Source organism: Coptis chinensis, chromosome 5 (genome assembly GCF_015680905.1).
Source record: "Coptis chinensis isolate HL-2020 chromosome 5, ASM1568090v1, whole genome shotgun sequence".
Classification (NCBI taxonomy): Eukaryota; Viridiplantae; Streptophyta; class Magnoliopsida; order Ranunculales; family Ranunculaceae; genus Coptis; species Coptis chinensis.
Window position 1 is genome coordinate 32,018,526 of NC_141460.1, and position 24,632 is coordinate 32,043,157.

The 24,632-nt window shown below is 35.7% G+C and overlaps 1 protein-coding gene and 1 long non-coding RNA gene across 4 annotated transcripts; both read left to right on the forward strand.

Moving 5' to 3' along the window:
- The first annotated feature begins 1,126 nt into the window (after positions 1-1,126).
- Positions 1,127-16,423, forward strand: ARP8 (actin-related protein 8). Of its 2 annotated transcripts, XM_086559911.1 has the most exons (12): positions 1,127-1,698; positions 3,395-3,480; positions 4,581-4,651; positions 4,806-4,873; positions 5,338-5,399; positions 7,160-7,257; positions 7,363-7,444; positions 7,919-8,061; positions 13,072-13,220; positions 14,492-14,625; positions 15,306-15,424; positions 16,119-16,423. In XM_086559911.1, exons 1-12 carry the CDS (start codon positions 1,346-1,348, stop codon positions 16,200-16,202), a joined length of 1,449 nt encoding a protein of 482 aa, XP_086416037.1. In that variant the 5' UTR covers positions 1,127-1,345; the 3' UTR covers positions 16,203-16,423. The 2 variants fall into 2 exon arrangements, with proteins under 2 accessions (XP_086416037.1, XP_086416039.1); XM_086559913.1 differs by lacking the exon at positions 3,395-3,480 and having other exon boundaries at positions 1,190-1,698.
- Positions 16,424-18,910: 2,487 nt separating this feature from the next.
- LOC147497308 (uncharacterized) lies at positions 18,911-22,344 on the forward strand. Of its 2 annotated transcripts, XR_015195071.1 has the most exons (5): positions 18,911-19,038; positions 19,204-19,329; positions 19,762-20,010; positions 20,250-20,479; positions 21,220-22,344. It is a non-coding gene; the product is annotated as an uncharacterized LOC147497308 (long non-coding RNA). The 2 variants fall into 2 exon arrangements; XR_015195070.1 differs by lacking the exon at positions 18,911-19,038 and having other exon boundaries at positions 19,047-19,329.
- The last annotated feature ends 2,288 nt before the right edge of the window (positions 22,345-24,632 follow it).

Genomic DNA, 24,632 nt, shown 5'->3' on the forward strand with positions numbered 1-24,632 from the left:
CCCGCGTCAGGTCAAGTTCTAGTCTTGATGACATTTAATGAGCCATGAAGACGTCCTGCAATGGAGTAATGGTATGCACATCTGAAGCTTCAGTCTTGATGATGCCAGTTGTGGCATACGTTACTATCCATTGGGGTGTTGGCTAATGTTAGCGTTCTGGACATGGACATTCTGGGATAAGAGCGTTCAGGGTGCTAATGAGGTCACTTAATCTGTATGAACTGGTCATCAACGACCTGGGTGTGTGGCTGAGTGTGATCGTCCTGGTGTGCTTGACACGTGCTTAATATTCAATGTAAGTGTATATTACTCTCTCACAGAGCACTCATGTTTCCACTTATTCTTGTATTCCATTAAGTTAGATTTTAATCAAGGAGATTTTGCATTCCATATAGTTTTAGTTTTTAGTGTAGAGAATAGCTTGTAACTCATTAATGGAGTCCTCTCTATAGTACATGTAATAAAGAACTTTTTATTCTTCTTCTCTTTTAGTTCTTAACTATTGATTCCTAGGAGCATGAGCTAAACCCTCATTTGTAGAGGCTTAATAATGCTCACAAGTGAGGGACATGTTCCATTTATGGAGGCATGAGTCATTTGCTTAGGCATACATAAAAGAGTAAAAATATGAGCACTTTAATTTAAATCTATGATGAGCTATTACAATCAAACACACCGTCACCACAATTGAGTAATCTCTACACTATATGATAGCCGGGTTTTGAGGAGTCCACTCTCCACTATCGAGTAGGCAAATTGAAATATTTCTATTTGCTCAATTTATAAACACCTTCCTCACAAAAATTAAAAACCCTCTCCCTTTATTAATAATTTAGAAGAACCCACTCCTAATGTAATTTAAATTATATAATTATTCTTCATTTTTCTTCCTCAATTTAGAACAAGCCTTATTTTATTAATAATTTAGAAAAAAAAAATCCTAATATCACTTAAATAATATAATTATTGTCTATATTAAATTAGGTGTGCCTCCCCTATGTAATTACAATTAGAATCGAAAAAAAGCATGCTAATTATTGATCTCGAACACGGTTATTAACTAATGAATGAATGAACCGAACCCGATCTACGTAGCCCGATGACCACACTAATCGAATTTTGACGTTAAAAGATGACTATTATGTGAAAAAGTCGTAGGGGTATATATAATATAATATAATTTCCTGTATGGCGGGTACGTCGAATTTTTTTATCCTAGAGTGTCATCCATTCGTGAATTATCCTAATTTCCTCCTTCCTCATTTATCCACCTACTACACATCACACATGGGATATTAGGCCAGCATCATCAGAATAGTTGAAGTATTGTTGATATTTTGATATTATGGCGATGTTGTTGAGGAAGGTGTTAGAATCCGTGACGAGTAGTAGTCCTCGATTCAAAACTGAAAACCGCCAACGTCGTCAGGTCTTTGTTGTGGATTCATCAGAACGTGGTTTTGAGGGATTAGGAGGAACATTGGATCGAATACCAGCGGATGTGTTTATGCAAATCCTCAAATCTGTGGGTCCCAAGGAAGCTGCTAGAGCAAGCCTCGTTTGCAAGTCGTGGCAGTTTCTTATTTCGGACAACCGTTTATGGATTTTCTTCCTTCAAAACAACCACCCAGAACCGCAACACTGGGAGGCCCTTGTCTTTGCGGAAAAACATTTGCGTTCTGGATACCCTCTTTTCCAGTAAGCCACCGACCCCTTCTTTTAGACCTACTATTGCGACTCACTATTTGGATAACGTTGGTTTGCATTGAAATAAAATCAATGGTTATCATTAGTAGGTATGTGTATCATTACTGAAACTATATAGTACCTTAAGTATATATATACTATGTTGCGTTGTCAAATAGTATTAAGATCATCTCTACAAAAATTAAACTTGTTTGACAATTCAAACAATTTTTAACATGGGTAACAGAGGATTGCAAAAACTCGATATTTCTTGACCGTTATATATTTTTTCAAAAGTGGACAACAATTTTTATCTAAGTTAGAGGATATCAAATGAGTTGAATTTTTGTAGATATGATCTTTATGGTCGGTAGATCATATCCACAAAAAAATTAGGTTTTAATTCATTTTATAGGTGAAGTTGTGGGTTGTTTTAGATTTGGTACTTATTTTAAGGTCTTTTTAAGAGCCGAACTATATATATATATATATCTTGGACAAATTTTGGGGGCTATAGCACCTGTTAGAGCTGTTGTAGGTCAGCGAGTGTTTGGAAGGGATCTATGAGTATTTGAGTAAGTACAAGACACCCACAAGGTAGTGCAGGGGATCAAGGAGGAGCTTTACAATCGGGCTTGTTGCTAATCCGTGTTTTTAAAGGGATGACGCACCCAGATTTAATGTGTAACTGGGATACTCTTGGGAATGCATCGAGGATTTGAGGTTCTAATCAAGGGTAATTTTTGAAGGTCAAGTAAAATCTTTCTATGAGACCCATTTTTGCGAATTATAGTAACTAATACGACATTAAATGGGTTTTACAGATAAAAAAAAAGCAGCAGCCTGAGGGGAAATAGTGGCGGAAGAGAAGAATAAAGGATTACTATGCTCTCCTGTTTTTATTCTAAGTTACATTGACTACGTGTGTCCATATCCAATACGAATACTAAGTGTCCAACATGGTGAAATACTTTTTAAACATTGGAGCATCTGACACAAATACCTGTCCACGTATCCGACACGAGTTATTAAAAAAAAATATCCATGTAAGTATGTAACATAGTCTTCAAGGTATTGATATCAAGACCAAAGCTAATCTTGCTAGAAAAAGTGTATAACTGTAATGGAGAGGAAGATTAAATCTGATAAGTTGAAGCATATAAACGAATACAGATGCCACATACCAGTACTGAAATTATATTGCTTGATAGATTTGGTGAAAAGAGTTGTGCGTTTCTAACCTCAGATGTTTGGAATAACGCCTAATAGCTGATTAGAAATACATTTGCTTCAAGGAAAATCAAATTGCAAAAGTTAGTATTCCTGTACTCATGTAGCATGAACTTAACTTTGTGGATTTGTGGTGGTGGGTTAAAAAAACTGAAGAAGAAACCTGTGTAAAGAGATGTGATACCAAACAGGATCTTAGTGAGTGAATGATAGGTAAGTTTGATCAGTAGAAATTGGATTAGGGGCCTAGTACTTAATTAAAAAAAATTACACCAAAAGGGGGGGGGATGTGCCCTACCTGGCCCCCATGTAGCTCCACCACTGCTTGTATGTCTTGCTAGTTCGTATACAGATTTTGAAAATCAATGAAGTTAGTTTTTGTGGTTGAACTGCTACAAGTTATCCACAAGATAGTTGTACTTGCAAGTATTCTACTTTTTTAACCCTACTTGTTTGATTTTCACTCATGCCCTTGCAGAACTTTTTATAATCAATCAATCCAGTTATCTTTCATGCAAATTTATGGCCAACGTGCACACTTAACTGGTTCTGTTCTTATTGACGGTGAGTGTGAAACTTTTTTCTGGATCCCATTATTCAACCTATTACTAAATGATGTTTGTTATTTCTTTGTTGGATTTGGAACCAATGCTATGATATGTTTAATTAAGAGACAGCTGGATGATGGTATCTAGCAGTGACCTTTCCATTCCAATACATGTTTGGTCTAATGTCTCAAAGTGACATTAGATGTATTTGAGGACCATTTCCTTTTAAGTCATTTAGAGTATCTGATTGGGCATATCTGCCCTTGATGTATCGTCCCGAGCCACACCTCTTTTTTTCCCCAATTGATAAAAAGCATTCAGTTATTTATGATTGAGGAAATTAGATCAGCCACGTTAGCTGAAGCTAATTAACCAGGATCAATACCCCAACCCTGCCCATGCTTACTGGCTAATATTACATATCCCTACACTAACAATACAATCAGCAATTTTTATTTTATTTTTTAAAAAAGAAACTCCTCCACCAGGCATAAAGAAGGATTAGCACAATTTTGTGATTTCCTAGTGAGCCGGTGGAGGGAGGCACACTAATATACTCAAATGGGCGACAGGTCTAACAAGGGGCATACTTGCACACCACAATACTTGTTCTCACTTCTCAGTGCTAGTGCTGGACTGTAGACTTGAACCTACCACCTCCTAGGATCTAACACTGTAATACCATGTTGAGAGCCTCATGTTACTAAGCTGATGATGATATATCAAATACCTCATGGGATGTCTGTTTGATATGCAGAGTATGTATTTATACCATTATACACATGAAGATATTGCTTATCCATGACAATAGAGTTATTTTTAAACCAATGGTTTTGTGTTTTGGTTATTTCAATAGGTCATAGAGTATGCTTAAATATGTTGATTGATTGATTAGTAAGCCATGTAAATGTTTTTGAAGAGGTATAGGGACTTCCTCTTGTCATGGTTGTGGAGAATCCTTTTGTTTGGGTCAAAACATGGTCTTTTCAATTTTAGGTATAGGGATTCCCTATAGGCATAATTTGCCATGTGGTCTCCCCAACAACCCTTGATTGAGTAGGATTACTTGTTATTAATTTGGTTTTTAATTTTTTCCAATGTCTTATTGTTGTAAAGGAGGCTCTGGATACTGCAAATATGGTTATAGCAAATATGCTGCTCCATCGGGGCGATCAGCAACATTTTTGGTGAGCTTCAATTTCTTACTAGATTTTTCCTGCGGTATTTTATCTGAAAGTGTTCTTGAATCTATAATACTCCTGGTATAGTGAAAGGTCAATGATAGTCACTCTGAGAAGAGGATATTGTATATATATGTTTTAAAGTCTACCGTACATGCAGGAATTTGGTAATATCGAGTCCCCAATGTATTCTAGGCTTCGACACTTCTTCGCGACAATTTATAGCAGGTTTGGGGTTTTACCTTTTGGATTGGCCTATCTGTATATAAGGTTTTCCACTTTTGCGTCATCAACCAATCTTTTTACACATCCTTGAATCCTAGGTGAGAACAGATAAGTGGTAGTAGCGTCATTATGTTACAATATGATGATTATTTTCCCCAAATGTTGCAATGTTATTGTTTTTGGAAAAAAAATTAGAAAATATTTTCGCTTCTACTTTCGTGAAAACCTTTGATGGATTTCAAGTTTTAAGATACAAACCAATTAATTATCAAGGTTTTGGTGACAAGTCTTTGTCAGTTTCTACTATTTACTTCAGTGAAGAAAAACTGAAAGTTTTAGTCCTCAGCTCCTCGCTATTAGAATATATATGCTAATTAACTGTTTGTAAAATTGCACCCATATGATGTGGTTTGAGCCTTTAAAGTCTAAACCATCTTATAGTGAGATGTAAATGTATCATCTTACAGGATGCAGGTGAAACCCTCAAAATATCCAACTGTTGTCTCCATCCCTATCTGCCACTATGATGGTGAGTCTCTGTTTCAAACCCGACTAAATAGCAATTCTTTTGGTTGGTTGTTTGATTTCTTTCACTTTAAGTAATTCCATGATGGAAATCAACGAAGAATGAGAAATTGGGTTGGTTATTACATTCCATTTGGTTTCTATGATAGTCTTGTCAGAGACTTTGTGCATTATATTTTCTGGCTGTGGAAATTTCAGCAGGTCTTGCCATCATGAATATTTGCAAAGTCATGACATCATGAGTTCTCATAAAACCACTTTGAATAGTGTTAAGAGTTCTAAGGGACATCTCCCGAGGGGCTATAGGGCACTTGCCCTGAATTTTTTAGAATATTGGAAGCTGTTACTTTCATATATCTATATATATTGAAGTGATACAAGGCCGAAACTAATAATTCCGTATCCTCTTTTTCTCTCTTTTCCCTCCAAATTTCTTCTCCATTAACAATAATACAATTTTACTAGTAGTATTTGGCAGAAGGAGTTGGCTCTTTTTGGATCTCATGTCAAATACCCAAATTCTTGCCATCAACTCTAACTGTGGTGATTTGGGGACTAGGATTATCATTGAGACTGGATTGTACACTCCAGTTTCAGATGCGGGAGGAGAGAGGGTGGTTGCCCACGTATTTTACCAAGGACTTCGCACATATTAGGGCTGCCCACACCAAGTACATAACCATGCACACCCCAATGAGTGATAAGGGTTGCCCATTTTCTCATCGATCTTCCCAACCACAATCACCACAATCTCGCCTCTATACCATCTCCACCTCCTACTCTTCATGTTTTAGACTTTTTAAATCTTCCATTAAATTGACTCTAGGGATATTTTCAAATATTGAAAATTTTCTTAATTTTAATCATCTTATATTGGATCGAATCGACACATTTCTTGCAATTGTGATAAATTTCATAAAAGATTCTTGGTTTGATTTTAAATGTTGCTAAATTACTTAAAGTTTCTGGTATCTATTCGTAATTTTGACTTGTTTGTTGTTGTGTGGGGCATCTTCAAATATTAACTAGTATTAGCCCCCCCCCCCCACACACACACACACACACACACACTAGATGGGAAATTAGGGTCTCCCCCTCCAAACACACAGTCAACTTGGTTTGACTGTTAACTTTTAGGTCAAATAACTGAAAAATGACACAACTGCCCCCACCTAAGTAAAATTGAACATTTTCTTCTTGAAAACAATGAGGGCAGTTGTGTCATTTTCACTTGCTGGACTTGAAAGTTAACGGTCAATCCAAGTTGACTGTGTGTGTAGGGGGGAGACCCTAATTTCCCATATAGTGGGGGGGAAATCCTAATTAGGTCATCTAGTGTGTGTGTGTGTGTGTGGGAGGGGGGGGAGGGAGTAATACTAGTTAACCCATTATTTAATTGTCTTTCATCAGATTGATTCAGTGGGTATCTTTCAATGTTGATAATCTTTATAAAAGATGTTTGCTTTGACTGTAGAAGTTCAAAATTTTCATTAAAGTACTTGGCTACTTGCTTTGGTTCATAAGTTTGAAAGCTGTTTATTTGTTGAGTGTGGGCAGTCCTTGGTAAAATACGCGGTGTATATATGGCGACCCTTATTTTATTTTATTTTATTTTATTTTGTATGACTAAACCCGTACTTTGACTGTCAAAGCATAAACCCGCACTTCGCATAATTATTATGGTCCATTTGGTACGCATGAGAGCTTTGATTTAATGACTTTAAATGTGAATTTGATTACTGTTGTGTTTCACTTTTCCCCCAGATACTGAATCAGCTAAAGCAGCTCGTAGACAACTGAAAGAAACAATCTACTCAGTCCTTTTCGACATGAATGTTCCTGCTGTTTGCGCCATTAATCAAGTAGGCCCATTCTATACTACATTTGGCTTCATTGTCCTAATTCTTGTGGTTTCTCATTTTTCGTATCTCTATTATCCTTTTTATTAAACTTAATCAACTACTCAGGCAACTTTAGCTTTGTTTGCTGCAAGACGAATTTCAGGGATTGTTGTAAATATCGGGTTCCATGTCACATCTGTCGTCCCAAGTAAGTTACTAAAATCTCTGTCTGTTTCTTGTAATGATAGTTATGTTGCCGACTCTGCCATCCTAGTTAGTAATCATGCGTAAACTTGTTGCAGAAAAAAAAATGTTTCTTTTGTTGTTCCATACATTTTTTCGTGCATTTTGAACTCAACTATAATCATAAATCATGTTCAATTGCCTCCTGTTTGAGATAGGAATGTTCGTCCATACTGAATTTTGTCTGACATTCACTCTGTGGTCAACAATTTGTGGCGGGAAAAAAAAATCTTTTGTTGTTTGCATCCATTGTTTCATGCGTTATAAACTAAACTAGAATCGTAAATCATGTACAAATGCTCCTGTTTGAGATAGGTTTCTTCGTCTCTACTGATTCTACTCTGCTTATTTCTTTTGTCTGGTGGAAAGTTTTTATTAGCATGGGGTTGGATTTATGTCCCTGTAGTCCTGTACAGACATTCACTTCGTACTTTAACAGTTTTACGAGGTAAGGTGATGCGGGAAGTAGGTGTGGAAGTTCTGGGACAGGGAGCTGTTAAACTTACAGGATATCTCAGGGAGCTCATGCAAAAGAACAATATCAACTTTGATTCGTTATATACCGTGCGTGCACTGAAAGAGGTACATATTCTCCTGGCCAGTGTCTATAGATTGTTAATGCTTCCGCTTTGAAGTTTACCAAGATTGCAGTTACTGAACTTTCAAGGCAAGCCTAAAAGCTTGTGAGACATACAAACTGATTACTGATTTCACCTAGGTTTTACACCTTGTTTTCCACTTGATTAGTTTGTGCTATGAATAGGCTCATCGGTATGTGCTAATGATGTGCTGGAGAATAAACTTGGTGTTTTTCTTTATTTTATTTTTTTAAGGTATATAATCTATATTATGCTCCTAGTCTTTTTGTAATTAGTCATGTGACTAGCGTGTGACTTTTAAATAATAGAGGGCTGAGGTTTAAAGCTTTTAAGAGTATGGGTAGCTAGGTTCTAGACTTGTTGGTTAAATCTTAATGAGAATGAGTCTATGTAACTATGTAAGCAGCTTTGAATCACCTTATCAAGAATATAGATTATATGAACTTTAGGGCTCCTAAATCCTGAATATTCATTCTTACTTTCCGCTTTTCATTTTTACACAATTGGTGTGCAATTTCTATTGATTTTTATGCTAAATCTCTCCCCTACTGCTGTCTGGTATTAGGGGAGGGAATGGTCGGGTAGACCCGACCCCGACCCGACCCGATTACCGAATACATCGGGTTCGGGTGAGTTTTCATATCCGTTTATTTATTCGGGTCGGGTTCGGATTCGGGTATGTTGGGTCTGGGTTCGGATATAATTTTTGGGCTTTTTTTTTAATTTTTTGTGTTATCCAATCGGGTCGGTCGGGTTCAGATATTAAATTTTGGTTTTAATCGGGTTCAGGTTCGGATACTGTGAAACTATTCGGATTCGGATATAGCCATATCCGATCCGATCCCTGCCCTATCTGGTATCCATTGCAGCAACTAGACTATGTGTATCATGATACCGCTGAAAAATGTTGAACTTTAGTTCCATACTTCAAATTTCCCATACCCGATAATATGGTCTTTTGTAAGTACTCTGTCTAAATCATTACTGTTAGTGATATTAGTTTATTGTTGAGGGTAGTTATGTCCTTTATGTCTTCTAGGGTTTATTCAAGGTATATAAGACTATGTAATACCTACTCTCTGACTAATAAGAAAATCTTCCTTCTCTTCTTCTCCTCTGTCTTGTCCATTATTTTATTATTAAACGACATGGAGAAAGTAGGTATTACATAGTCTTATATACCTTGAATAAACCCTAGAAGACATAAAGGACATAACTACCCTTAACAATAAACTAATATCACCAACAGTTACATATGAACTCTTACTAATGTAAGACAGCATCATATGGTCTTTTTTATTTATTTTATTTTCTTTACTTCTATAAGTCATCTGGGCATAAGCAATGTCCAGTTAAAGTTGACAAGCTTTTATGAGTATTGGATACCCTTCGTAAGTTGTAATCTATTTTAGCTACTAGCCTCACTGTAGTTGGTTGTTCAGCTCTTAGTTTATGAGAGATTAAAGTTTGTGATTTTTCATCAAGAATCTTAGTTGTTTTTTATGCTAGACCTGTGCATGTGTCATGATGCGAGGCTTCTTGTTGGGCAAGTATGATGGTGCAACGGAAATAAGTTTCATTAGTATGGAAATCCAATATGGATAGATTTTGTTAACCTCAATGATTGGTGTGTTACTTTGTGCTTTCAGAAATTAAAATTGCATAGTTGGCAAGATATTCATCCCAGCAAGCTGTACCGAAGGAAATATTTGTGGATGAGCTCTTCATAACCCGCCAGTTTTGTGTGCGTACAAGCCGTACAGTTGCCAATCGAATGAGTTATTTTCTGATTATTGGTATATTCTAATTTAGATCTCAAAGTCGAGATTTTGAAGCCAGAGAGAATGATGTAAATAGGCTTCATATGGGAAGGGTCCAATAACAAAGTCTCCAGTATCTTTTTTCTGTTTTGTTTTGTTTGGTTTTTCTTTGTTGTCTCTTTTATGTTCCCAATTACCCATGAAGGTCAAAGAAAGAAAAGAAAATTACATTTAACAATATAAGGGCTTATGGTTATGGGTCAATTACATGTTATGACAATTATTAGGGATGGTACTTTGGGAGGTTGACCCAAGGTCTTGGGTTCGATTCCCAAAAGGAATTTTCTGTGATTTTCTCTCCCCCATAGTTCTCCATTTTTCACATTCTTTTTTTTGGTAGGCAAAAAACAAATGTGTGGGCAAGCCTGTTTTTAAAGAGATCATCACCCAAAGGTTTTACCAACTAAGCTAGAAGGCACTTACCATTTTCACATTCCCAACAACCTTTTTATTTATTTTCATTTTTCCCTGTTGCAGGAAAAAAGAAAAAATCAGTCACGTTCAAGGAACGAGCATTGTCACTATTTTCTAATAACTCATGTTGGTTTAAGTGATCTGTCTAGTTAAAGTATCAGGGTCTTAGGAGTCTTAAATATTTTTAGAAAATAGTCTTCTGTTTAATTTTGGCTACTAGCCTCATTGTAGTTGGTTGTTTAATTTTAATATATGAAAGATTATATCTGTGTTTTGTGGTTTCTTTCAGGAACCCTACTTCCTTTTATAACATTGTTTGACATTTCCAGTTAAGTTCTTGCTTCCACGCTTCACTTCACTTACCGGTCATATTCTTCTCCTTTGCCAACCACCCACGTTATCTCACAATTGCTATCGTTGAAATTATCTTGCATTCTTTAATAGCCTGGCCCTTTACCCCATGGACCCCCTTACATATTTTCTTTAGCTGATGAAGTTTCCAGTTTTTCTTGTTGAGTGATAGGATGACTGATTTACTTTCTTTCTTTTTTATAGTGTTGGGTGTATCACCCGCGTTCAATTCTTGTATCTCTTCCAATTGTAGTGTTTGTCCTACCTATTTGTTCCCTTATTATTTCTTTCATATTTACTGCATTTCCTGAAGTTAACCTTAAAGATAAAACATAATATCAGATTATCAGTACAGAAACATGGTATAAACTAGTAACACGTGGTTACAAAAATACGTCTTCTGGACTTTGGGGATTTTTTGTGACAGCTTGTTCATCTTTGTCAGTATTGTGACGTGTAAGAAAATGTCCCTGTTCCTGTTAATGACCAGTTGCTATAAAAGATCGAACTCATAGAGAGTTGAACCAATAATGTATACCAATGGGATCATCAGTCAAAAGATGGTCACACACACAGCTTATGACATGGGCATGAAGATGGACATGCATCCCAACGCTCCAATGTATCCCAATGCAGGTCACACACATGTTAGGTACACTACTAATTACATATTATAAGGGTGGACACAATAAATATTATGACCCTGTAGTGATATCTACAATTAGCTAACGTCCCTTCAGTTTTTTTAGACAATTCGTATAATTGCAAGAATCTCTTCTAACAAATAAGGGGATCAATAGCAGTTCATGGAAGCTGAATTGATCTTTGCAAACTTTAGGGCGTGGGGGGATACTGCAGTGCTTGTTCGTGTGCCCAGGAAACATTACTTTCTTTTATTTGTACCGGAATTTCAGTTTATCCTCCTTCTGTCTGACATGTTTCCTCATACATGTATAATAAATGAGCATAGAAAAGTAAAGTAGTTTTACTTCTCTGGTTCTCCCTTTATTTATTTTTTGGTAATCAAGCGAGGTTGTTATAGAGGTCCCCTACCCCTTTTCATTATGTAAAATGAGTGATTACATTCTGACATATTTTTCCTGATGCATCTTCAAATACAATTTTCTTAATGTCCTCTGCAAAGGAACTTGGGATGATCTCTACATAACTGATATTAGGAACATTAGAAGCTAGAGCATCTGCTAATCTGTTCGACTCCCTATATACATGAATAATGGAAAAAACTTGTAGCCTTGCAATCATTGTTCTGATCTCCATCATCATGTAAATTGCCTGCCATGGATGCTTCCCCTCATTTGAGATGAATGAAACCACATTGCTAGAGTCTGTTCCGACCTGTAAGTTCCTCACTTGATGTTTCATAGCTAACTGAAGTCCTTTATGTACTCCTTTTAATTCAATCAGTGTAATTGATATATGAAGACCTTCCCTTTGCTGCTGCAACAACTGAACCTTCGTGATCTCTTATAACAGCTGCCCAACCCTTAGACTCACCATCAAGTGTACCATCTGTGTTCAGCACGTCCTCCATAAACTGGTTTGTTCCATACACATTGCTTGATGTTTGTTACCTCAGGCCGAACTTGAACATTCCCACATTGCATGAACTGATCTCTTTCTGACCCCATAATCATCTTCAGTTTAAGAGAATTTAATTTCATTTTAACATCTTGAATAACTGCTTGTGTAGTCTGAGTTGCATACCTCTGTTCATTATCAATATTCTCTTATTCCTTTCCTGCCACACACAATAGATAAAGGCATTAACAAGTAATTTTAGTGCAACTTGTTTACATCCTTTACCTTTTGTCTTCTGCAATACCATTGCACTTCCTCTTCCCATGAAGCATGTCTTTGTCTGTTGTATCCAGCCTTTCAAAGCAAAGGCTCCCATATAGCTTGAACAAAAGAGCATTCAGACAACAGAAATGAGTTTCTGTTTCAATCTCTCTTTGTTGGAGAGAGATTCTCCCTCTCTTTATTTCTTCCTCATCCCCATTTTTGTTCTTTTTCATGAATTAGTGACCGTTGTTTGACTTTGTTTCAACCTATGCAAAGAAAATGTCACTGTGTCAGTGAAATTTGTATGTTTTCCGGTCATGCTGTCACAACTGAAAAATGGTGGCGTCTGTTGTACTAGACTATTGCTCCTACAGTTTTGCACATGTTTTCATAATCTTTGTGCCTGAAAGGAAATGGTTTCAATTATATCAAGGAAGTACTTCATAATCCATGATTATTGTCCTCCCAATTGCTTTATAGACTTCTGTACGTCATTTCCTTTCTCTTTTCATTCCTGTTAAAGCAGTTTCTTTACAAACTTGAGTTTCTAAACTAATGTGTTCCTTTTGTATTTCCTGATGATACGGTGGCGAAATCGGCCTCAGAACTTGTGCTATGTTGCCATTGATTATGAAGCCGAGATGCAGAAAGATACTCAAGCATCATTTGAAGTTCGTGGAGAAGGTTGGTTTACTCTCTCAAAAGAACGCTTTCAAACAGGAGAGATCCTATTCCGGCCACGTATGGGAGGGGTGTACGTCTTTGTAATCTCACCTGCATTTTACTTTGTTATTAACTTGTGGCCTTCAGATGCTTATTTGGAGTATTATGATTTTTTGCTCTTTTGAGATATTATTATCATATTCTTCCATGTTGATATTCTTTCCATATTATTGAATGAAACCATTTGTCCCATAAAAGAAAAAGTAAATTGGAAAGGAACCATAGTGAAAAAGCCTTTGTGGCTGCAAAGTGAAGAAATTCTTAATTTGTAGTAACAGGGTTGTGCCGTATGGTTTACCAGGTGGTACAAAAGCTCGTGTAAAATTGTACTCAGTTTTGAACGTCTCAGCCTGTTCATAAAAAGGAAAATACCCAGAGTTTTTATTATGCGTCTTGACTCTTGAGGATGGCAGTCGGCAAACATCCTTCAAATTGGCAGTTACTATAGTGAAAATTACAAAAAAAAATTGTTGTCAATATCAATTTAGGTGCTGCATTCACCTACAAAGAACAGCCATATTTTGCGCATAGATAAAGCTGTTCAAATTTATTTCTGTAATTGTTCTCTCTTGGAAAAAGCTATATCTATAAACCAGAAGTTTTTTTTTGTTTGTTTTTTTTTTTTTTTTTTTTTTTTTTCCGGTTGTTGTTGGTTTCCATAGGTGAGCTTTATTAAGTTTTCGTTTCCATCATTTTGGTGCAATGACAGTGTCATCACTTTTCTCCTAAGCAATGTTTGATTAGCATCCCTTTGTTTTGACCTTTCTGTAGCTCTTTCTTGTTCTAAGTTCTGACACAAGTAATTCAAACCAGAGTCCTTGTAGTTGGACTATGGCGTATTTAGGACTATCACTTTCGTTCAAGTTTGTGTTGGACAGGGCAGCATAAACCTTTCCAATTGAGAAAATTTTCAAGTTTTTGTGGATCACTGTATATTCTTCGATAGTCTTGACATATCTTTAAATGGGTGTAAAACATATAGAAGTGTTAACAACTGAAACAGTAATTTCTTATTTAAGTCTGTCGAATTTGTTGTACCCTATTGCTTCCTATTGGAATGAGATTTTATTGGTGACATTTCAATGAATTGTCTGATTTTCACGTTTTTGTGGATCACTGTATAATCTTCGATAGTCTTGACATCTCTTAAAATGGCTGTAAAACATATAGAAGTGTGAGCAACTGAAACAGTAATTTCTATTTAAGTCTGTCGAATTTGTTGTACCTTACTGCTTCTTATTGGAATGAGATTTTATTGGTGACATTTCAATGAATTGTCTTATCATGTTCTATGCGGTGCAGGCATACAATGGCTTTGCATCAGGCAGTTGCGCTGTGCATGCATCATTGTCAAGCCTCGGAAGTAACTTGTGATGATGGGTGGTTTAAGACTGTGGTATTGGCAGGTGGTAGTGCATGTTTACCAGGACTTACGGGTAAACATCTCTCTGCAAAATCTATTATCCTTTTATATGTGAGTCAGGTTTGCATGTCTAAAAACTCTAAATTACAATCTAATGATTGTTGAGTGCGAATGCCCTGACTATTGTATAAATTTTATTCAGGCATATAATTTAGGGCTTTTTTTTTAGTCAACCCCACATAAGTGTAGTGTTCTGACTTAACCCCTGATTTCCCAAATCCAAAGTTTCTGTTACCTAAACGTTGGTATTTAGCATATTGCCAAGTTTGTCCTTGTGAAATGGCCATTGGGGTTTGTAAAATGGAGGATCTAACAACAAAATGTATACTAATGCAACAAGACCAAAGTATGGGAGAAACACATTCTTCCTCATCACTATTTATCTTCTCCGTTGATTGAACTGGATTGATGCTTAAATTTGGTACTCAAATCTGATGCTTAAATTTGGAAGGTTTATACAAATCCCAAAAGCTATTTCATAAGGGGAATGTTGGTATCATGCAAAATACCAATGGAAAATTGAAAGAGTGGGGGGGGGGTACCAAAACAATGCACACTTATTTTTTTGTCTACAATTCTGCATGCATGTATGCTGTTAGTCTGTAACAGATAAATGAGTGGAAAAGATTGATAGCTGAAGATCATAGAGAAGAAACGCCTGATTTTTCTTTCTTTGAACTTAATATGTTTCAGAGAGGCTAGAGAAGGAACTACGTACATTTCTTACACCATCCATGTCAGAAGGAATCAGAGTTATCCCTCCACAGTATGGTGCAGAATCTGCCTGGTTTGGTGCAAAAATAATAAGCAATGTAAGCTGCTGCTCTACCTAAAAGTGCAAACCACTATCACTTTGGTTTAGTGAATGGTCTTGATTGGAATGCTGTTACAGATGGCAAAGCAAAACCTGAATTATGAAACTGTTTATAGGGGATTTAGTTGTGTTAGCTGCTGCCGCCTAATAATAAAGCTTAATTCTCCATTTTAGATGGGAATGGAGTAGTTTTTCCATCAAACTCTCCATAGGTAGCTAGTGGCTGCTGAGTTTTGATTAATCTTGCCTCTTCTTGTGTCATTCTGGAAGTTTGTGGCATTCTGCTACCGCATGATTAAACCCTCTAAACACTATGCTAATCCAGATATTTGTCTGCAACTATTGCACTGTACAAAGCAGGGCTTTATATAATGCGTACAAACTTGTGAATATGTACTCTGCTGAACCAAAAGAATGCGTGCTACACAGCGAAGCCTTTTGTGACTTAAGCCGAGTATAGCATTATTTTTTCTGAGAGTTAGGAGAAGAAGATGATAATGTCTAGAACTTTTAGTGCTCATCAGAGAAATTTCCTCTGTCGAGTTGCTGTTCAAATGTATTTCATATTTTATAATTATTGATTCCTTTTAGTAGATGTATTGGTGGAATTGCAGCCACTTATATGCCCAATGAACAGGATGTTTAATTCATTCAACTACCTCAATCTGTTCCATGTACTGTTTTTGATACAGATGAGCACCTTCCGTGACTCGTGGTGCATGACAGAGAATCAATTCCGCCAGAAGTCTCGTCGCAGCTTCATAACCTCATGGTGAGGAAATAATCAGGAGTGGTGTTTATTGCAGTGGTTGGAAGTGCTTCTTGGGAATAACGCACCAGTTTTTAAGGATGTCCAAATTGCTAATCTCCTCTGTCTGCATGTTAATTCCCAACACATTATTTTATACCTGTATCATCAATATGGTAAATAAGGATTTATCTTAAAGAGTTGGTGTAATTGTTTATCACTGAATAAAACACCTGATTGCCATTTGTATGCTGAAAATTTTCCTCGAGGATGCTAATGAAGTAGCTGGACTGGGAAATGTTATTTATCATTTCCTTCGCCCCAATTCCTAGAGTTGGCGGCATACATAATTTTTGAAGTACAAGATTCTTTTTCGCGTACTTGCTATAACCAAGTCATCATCTAACAAGCTTAAGTTTTGACATGTGGCATTGTATGTGGTCGTTGAAAGCTTGGTAATCCAATGGCCACGGTTTAATCATAGCTTCATCTTCTTCCTAACCACCACCATAGTTGAGTTTTATAAATCAAATCTCAAATTGAGTGGGGTTTTTGTTCATCTTGAAATTAAATCTCCATCACCAAAATCTAAAGAAATTTGCCCATTTGGCCATTTCACAAAACCCATTAAAGCTTATGAATTAGAAGTCTCAAGGAATTGACCAATAAATACGACATTAATATGCCTTTTCGGATTAGATATTAATTAGATTCTTAATTCTGAAATTAAACAAAAAAACTCTTCGTTTATCCGAACTTACTAAAACACTAAGCTACCGATCCAAAAAAAAAAAAAAAAAAAAAACTTATTCTCCCCCATTAAAGCATGATTAATTAGAGAATTTAATATATTTTTCATCTTCCCCATGAACCCATTCGTGACAATTGATCTAAATACGAGTCTACTTTTCTAGCTTCACTAATGCCTAAGAAAGAAATTGGTGCTGATCGGTTCATCGAATCAAATCCGATCCAGCTGCAGATGGTTTAAAACTCGCGTCAGATTGGAAACCCAAAATTCTAGACGTTCTCGATTGGTACATACATTAGATTTTTTTTTTTTTTTTTTTAAAAGTATTAATAAAGAAATATTGTTGTTGAATTTCATTACAGGGAGTGGTGATATTGATACTTCGAAAGTTGTTAAGGCTGATGCAAATGGTTGTATTACTGGAGCTTCAGGTTAGTGTTAGCATAAATTTTATTGTATATATCTTTCTTAGTTGAATGTTAGATCATAGTTTTATGTTGAGGTCTTTAAGTCATGTAGGAATATCACTGGTTGTGAATCCTTCATGGACGAATGGGAGTGGCATGTAGGATGTAAATTGGTCTATGAGTTTTCACAAGCAGTTTGATTTCCCGTTTAAAGGTAGGATTATGCGTCATTGTCATTGGATTTTTGTGTACTCTATTCAACAAGTCTTCTTTTGGTCAGGTGAGTTCCTCTTTCGTTTTCCATTTCTCTTCCAATCAACGTTAATCTCTCATTTCCTAATTTTGATATTTTAATTTCCAATATATTTCCCCATTGTTTTGTAGTAGGTTCTTCTTTCTTAAAAAAGGTCGGATATCGCAAGGAGATGACATGAGCAAGTTTGATATGAAAGGTTAACGTGTGTTCAAATATTCCTGCTTGATGATCAACATATTTTCCATTTTAGGTTCCCAACAATCTTTGCTCAGATGTAAGCATTCTACTATGCCCATTCTGATGTGTATCACATGTTCATTAGTACTGTGAATGTGTTTTCCTTATTGCATACACTGTGTAGTTGGGTAGAACTTGAGTAGTTGACCATGTACATGCTAGGATTGCTAGCTTCAACAGTAATGAAGATAATATTTCATTAACACTTTTTTGATGATTGAGCTACCTACATTAAGAGCCGTCCTTTATTGCTAAATGAGGATTGTGTGTGCATATTTTAGCAAATAGATATGCAACACGTGGCAGTATCTTCTTAAGTCTCGGATATGGTCTTGGTATGGGTAGAAAGTACCAGAACATATCTCAAGTCCAAATCCTCTTACTTCCTAGGTTCGGAAGTGAGATAAGAAGAGGAGGTTCGTGGGCTTTGGAACTAGTTGGAGTAGTAGGTTCGTATAACCAACTCCTAACTATGAACTCCAAATCCGGAACTCAACTACTAGGTCCGGAACAGGTTCGTGGGCTTTGGAACTAATTGGAGTTGTAGGTTCGTATAACCAACTCTTAACTATGAACTCCAAATCCGGAACTCAACTACTAGGTTCGGAGCAGGTTCATGGGCTTTGGAACTAGTTGGAGTAGTAGGTTCGTATAACCAACTCCTAACTATGAACTCCAAATCCGGAACTCAACTACTAGGCTCGGAGCTCTAACTACTACTCCGAATCTAAACATGTTTTTCTGTTGTTTAACTCAATAAAGGAGACCTATTTGACTTGGGAAACATGGGCTTCTAGAAGAGTCAAGATGAGACTTAACAAGAGACAGTCTCCTAGTTAAACACTAATTGGGAAACCTCATCTATTCATCAAGATGATACTTAACAAGAGACGGTCTCCTAGTTAAACACTAATTGGGAAACCTCATCTATTCTTATAAATAGAACAGTTGAACTACGCTTTGAGTTTGATTCCTATTTACAGGATACGTAGGCAACCATTAAAGAACGTGGTTCAACTCATCATCTTCTACATCTCTTCTTCTTTTTTATCCAATACTTCTCATTGTTCTTTGATCATCAACAAAATATTTGTATTTCTAAATTAGGAAAAATCATCACACAAGGATAATGTTTATTTTGTTCCTTTCTATCATGGAGCTTGGGTTGTGGTTCAATTTTCCAGCAAGGTGTTTTACAATGGAAACAAAAAGGGTTAGTAAGCCTGAGATAAATTACCGTTTTGTTTGATTGTTTTAACAGAAACATTAAGGTTTTGCTTTCTTTTCTTTTCTTTTTTCATTATATTTCAGAAAATTCTTAATTTCAGTTTTCATTTGTTTACGGATAATTACAATTGATACTCTCATGGTGAATCAGGGCTTATTCGATCATGTTTAGAAAAACATACTGATTGGTTTAGGACGATCAGTGCATTGCGATCAAATGAGTTGCTTTTGGTCTAAGATTATTTTACCAATGGTAGCCTACGTTACCTCTTACATGGTAACACACTAACACTCTCCTCTGAGCTATGCAATCGATTTCCGTTAATTTTCTGTTCATTTTTAATATTTGGACTTTATCAAACAGTGAAATGTTACATTCAAATCAGTAGGCTTGCACATTTGATAAGCAAGTGTGACCAATAGTAAATAATTTAGATCATGTTCAGAAAAGCAATTAGATGTTAAGGACGTAAACCAGGTGGTTTGACTAGATTGGATTTCATTTGTTTTCACTATTGGTATTAATTACGCATTTAATTTGGAATGGTTTTTCAAGTATTTGGTTTTGTCAGTTTACTGTGAAATCAGTTACACATGCAATGCAATCATATTTACTTATTGGTTTATGTTAGAAGCTATATTGAAAGATATTTACGAATATTTTATTTTCAACTTTTAAACTTTTGTTTATTTCGTGGCAAAATATCAGGGTTGGGCTTCAAAGTACTATGTTCCCGTGGTTTCTATTAATACAATGTTGGTGTTTGATGCACGAATAAAAAATACACGTTTGGATTTCCAGCTCTTCTCTTTGCCAGCTATGTTTTTCACTTTTTCTTTTTCTTTTTCTAGGCATAGGATGGGAAAGCTTTAGTTCAAGTTTCAGCAATGATGATATTATATGGCAGTGCAGTTAAGCAATCCATATTAATTATATTCCCTGGCTAAATATATGAAGGTGTGTGCTCTATACGCGGTTCCTTGATAATTGATATATTGTCTACGGGTAGTTACGCCATGGTACGCTTTATATGTTCTTAACACCATAGTTACGTCTACATTTTTACTCAAAGTACATCCAGTGGCCCTTTATAATTAGCGTGCTTTGTTTAATTCATATCCTTTTAGCTAGGTGTTCCCTGAGTTCCAAAGTGAAAAATACTATTGATTTCAATTTGTTTCGTATGTTATTTTTAGGTTTGGTGAAGTTGTTCTGCGGAATTGTTGTGCATTGTGAGTCTTTTCTCTCTACATGAACAAAGTTTGTAACGAGTTTGATGGTGAGATAGGAAAAGAGATTGAAGAAGGTGAGAGATCTTTTTTTTTCCCTGGAAAGACTAGCTCAACACAACTGCTCAACCATGATCTATTGAAGGATAAAGCATGAGATCAAGTTAAGAAGACCAACATTCAGTGTCGCACTCTCGGTACATGTCTTTCTCTTTCATTCATTTGTTTTTTCTTTTCATTTTTCTATTCAGTCAATTGGTTTCCTTTGTTGGCAGCAAATTCTGTAGATGGAATAACGTTTTATAAGGTGCCTTCATATTATTTTCTAAGCGTTGATCATTTAATAGTGAAACGCACTTTCGATTTTCAGTAGTAATATACACTATGGGGAAATTGTTAAGACTAAAGAGCATCTTTGTAATTCTTAGTACTTGACTGCCCAAGCATAAGGAACTAATCCATATTACTGATACTTGTTTGAGATGTTCATAATGTAGTTGTGAAATGCACTTTCGATTTTCAGTCCATTCAAGTAATATACACTATGGGACAATTGTTAAGACTAAAGAGCATCTTTGTAATTCGTAGAACTTGACTGCTCAAGCATAAGGAACTAATCCATATTATTGATACTTATTTGAGATGCTCATAATGTAGGTATTAGCAAACAAATGAATTCTATGTAGTAGTAGTTTATGGGTTTTTATTCAAATCATTTAGATCTTCCACAAAAAATTGAAATGATTAGGTGTTTTGCACCATACTTCTTAAATTTACATTTTTGTTGGTTATTTAAATGATGAAGTATTTGTAGTATCTTTTATGGGTGTTAAAAAATTCAATTCTATAGGAACTATTTTCATGTAGTAACTCCTTCCGGTGTTTGCAGGCGGCCTTCATTGAATTGATCATTTTAATTGTATTTATATATTTGCAGATTTTGTAGAAAAAGTATGTTTAGTGGGAGTGGAGAAGAGGAAGCATTGTTGGAATAATTGGTTATGACAAGTCTACTCTAGGTGAGTTTGAGTTTGGTGGATATGTTTTATGAATTTATTGGGTATGGAATTGGTACTGGGCAATACTTTATGAATTGGTTTACGTTTATATTTCCACCCTATTCTGGATTAGGTAATTGATCTTAATAATTGAATAGTGTGGTACCCTCACTTTCACTTCCTCTTTACGGTATTGCTTATATTGGAGGATATTTTATTTTACTTTATCACTGTGTATGCACTTTGAACTAAAAGGAAAGCAAGAAGGTTTAGAGGCAAAACTAAAATGGCTATTCAATGATGAAAAGCAAGACATGGAAGACAACCTTTAAAGGCATCTCGTAAAATTCTAGAAAATTCCGTTTGTCTCTTGAGAGGGAATAAATTGTAAAATCAAGTGCTAGACAAAGGATAGTTGTTGCACACACAATCCCTATTCTTGTTTGCAATTGTAGCTTCCTCTTTTAGTGTTTATAGATTTCACTTCTTAGTATATGCTTGCACCTGCTCCATGTTATTTTGGAATAGAATCGTGGGTTCAAAATTGAGAACTGATTGGAGTGTTGGTTATGATGTTTTTTTTTAACTGATTTTCCCACATTTTTGTTGTTATCATTGGCAATTGACTCTAGATAGAGAATGTAAATGAATTTCAAGGAAGGACAACTTAAATTAGTAGAGATGGAGGGGTGCCAGATTAGTGTGAGGGCAATTTCAGCGACGAAAATAGTGCAAGGGACAACTGCCTTGCACCCTGCATGAATCCAGAAGGCTTAAAGCAACAAGTACTATGCAAAAGTTAGCGTGACTTCAATATGCAGATAATCCAAGGTATTGACAAATGCAACAACAGGTCTCTAAAATGACTTCTTGCACTGTAGAGACTGAATTTAGAGAGAGGAGTCGACAGTTGTTACCACTCTCCCTAACAATTTTGTACGCCCTTTTGATATTAAATAGTTTACCCATCAACAAAAGGATATTAGGTTATTTGTCTACTGAAATCTGAAGTGTAATTACGATCCTTAGGTTTTGGCCCAATTCCTTAGAATATCTCATCTGACTTTTTTATTTACAGAATACCCTACATACCTTTTTGGTTCTCTCCATAAAGTTAACATACTATGTAGAGCTGTATGGGTACGTAAAGCAAAAACAACTAAGGATTGTCTTGCATATTTCTCTTACTCTATATCATAATTTGCTTGATTGACTTATGTAACACTTCAAAACCATTCTAATACTATCTTTTCATCTCTTTTTTTCAAACAAAGATATTTCAAGTACAGTAATCAGTGCATGTATTTAATAACGCAATCTAATTAAATATGTGGTATGGAACTGGAAGTGGTGGTGCATGTATTATCTAGCTTATTTCTTATACATATAAATTCGTCAATACAATTAAAGAAAAATCAAGGACCTTTAAAGCCTTCGTGCTAATGTGCATTTGTCATCAACCCATGAGTCAGCCATATTAACCCACTGATGTAATAATTTAAAACCAATTACCTCCCTGCATTAATAAGAACTAGCTAATGTGTATTTTTCATCAACCCATGACCTTAAATTCCATCACGTGGGACACAAAATTTTCAGCGGCCAACTTTAATTTTTCTAACGCCATTGAAGATTAAAATCTCATGGATATTCCGTGCCGAAGGCATGGGCATTAGCTAGTAACTTAACAAAACAGCTCGATTTCCTGACTCACGGTTGGGATTCGATTTCAAAGGGTATAAATCGAGGTTCACCGTGCCACCACGTTTAGGAATTAATTAAATGTCTTAATTGTGAAAAGTTGAAAACCCTTCGTGTGCAAACCCTTGGTTATCACTTTTGCCATTAAGGCAGTTACTTTGATAAGATTTAAAGTTAACGATTAAAACCATTCGTCTCTCTAAAACAAATAAAAATAAAAAGAAGTAGGCAACTCCTCATGTCCTGATCTGAACTAAACTCTTCCCATATGTTCATTTGTTTCATTTTTGTAGCTGCACGAGCAGAAACTCTCAACCCAAGTGCAGTCTCCCTCTCATCTCTCATGCTCTCTAAATTCTCTCACATGAAATGGCCTGACGCAGCTCTCCAGCAGTCTTTCACCATCAAATCCGAAATCGTGTTTTAGTTTCTGACTGTAAGTGCGAAAAGTTCTTCTCTCTGTCATGAATTTATTGATGTTATCTGATTAATGAAAACAGGCAATTAATGTTTATTCACATGAAAACATTTGCATGTCATAATTTTTTTCCATCTTTTGGAGTCGGAAAAATTGATTATTAAATTATTGATTCCGATATTTGTTTGTTGTTGTTTGGTTTCGGGTATAGGTGTTTATGATCTTTTGCAATTTTTGATGGCAATGAATAAAATAAAAGTCTGGATTAGGTACCATTCCATTGTATATAAGTTTGGACTACCAGGTTGCAATAGATAGTTCATGCTTCTATATATAAACAAACATTTGGTTACTCTGTCGCAACCTAAACTGATTGGTCTATTAGATGTGTTAGTGAAAACTAATATGTCATTGTAATTTAGTAGTTTGTGTTAGACTGTTTGTAGTTAGTTCATTGTATGTTTTTTTAGTTGTATGCACTAAACTGCTTGGAAGCTTCGAATGATTTAGCCTGTGCCTTAACTACTTAGGCGGTCGTTAAACTTTCGTGAAACCCCATCATATAGGACTGCCTTTAAGTCCTATTCATTAAACGACTGTTTTCATATAAGACTACCTTTAAGTCCTATTCATTAAACGGCTATTTTGTTTATTTGTGCACAAATAAACTTCCACAAGAGTGTTTAATGAATCCTTAGCCTCAAGAGTGTTCATTAGATGCTTGGGCATTAAACGGCATTAAGAGTGTTTATTTATGCACAAATAAACAGGAAATATGTAGGACATCCATGTTTTGTTAAGTCATATTCTTTCTGAATAGCCCTACTTAATATGTAGGGCATTAACAGCCATAGGCTATCAAAATATATTTTGCATTACACTATCTTTTTTATATATTTGGCATGGCACATATGTAGGAAAGTTTGATATGATAATAACATAACTCCATTTTACGAACTGCTTTTACAGAAAACCAAAAGGTAAAATGAACAAAAAAAAAGGAAAATTAAACCACCAAGGATCTTTCTATTATCTCTTTCTGTGAAAAAGCTACGCCTTCTCTTTTCATTCGCTCCGCCAGACTGGCATGGCAAAGAAGCATCCCTTTGCCAAAAGTTAGTTCTATCACAAAGAAATTTTTTTCACCCTCTCCTTGACTGAAATGAGAGAGTCTCTCTCTCAGTTAATAAGAACCTCACTAATTTTGTATTTATTTTTCTCAGTTCAGTTTAC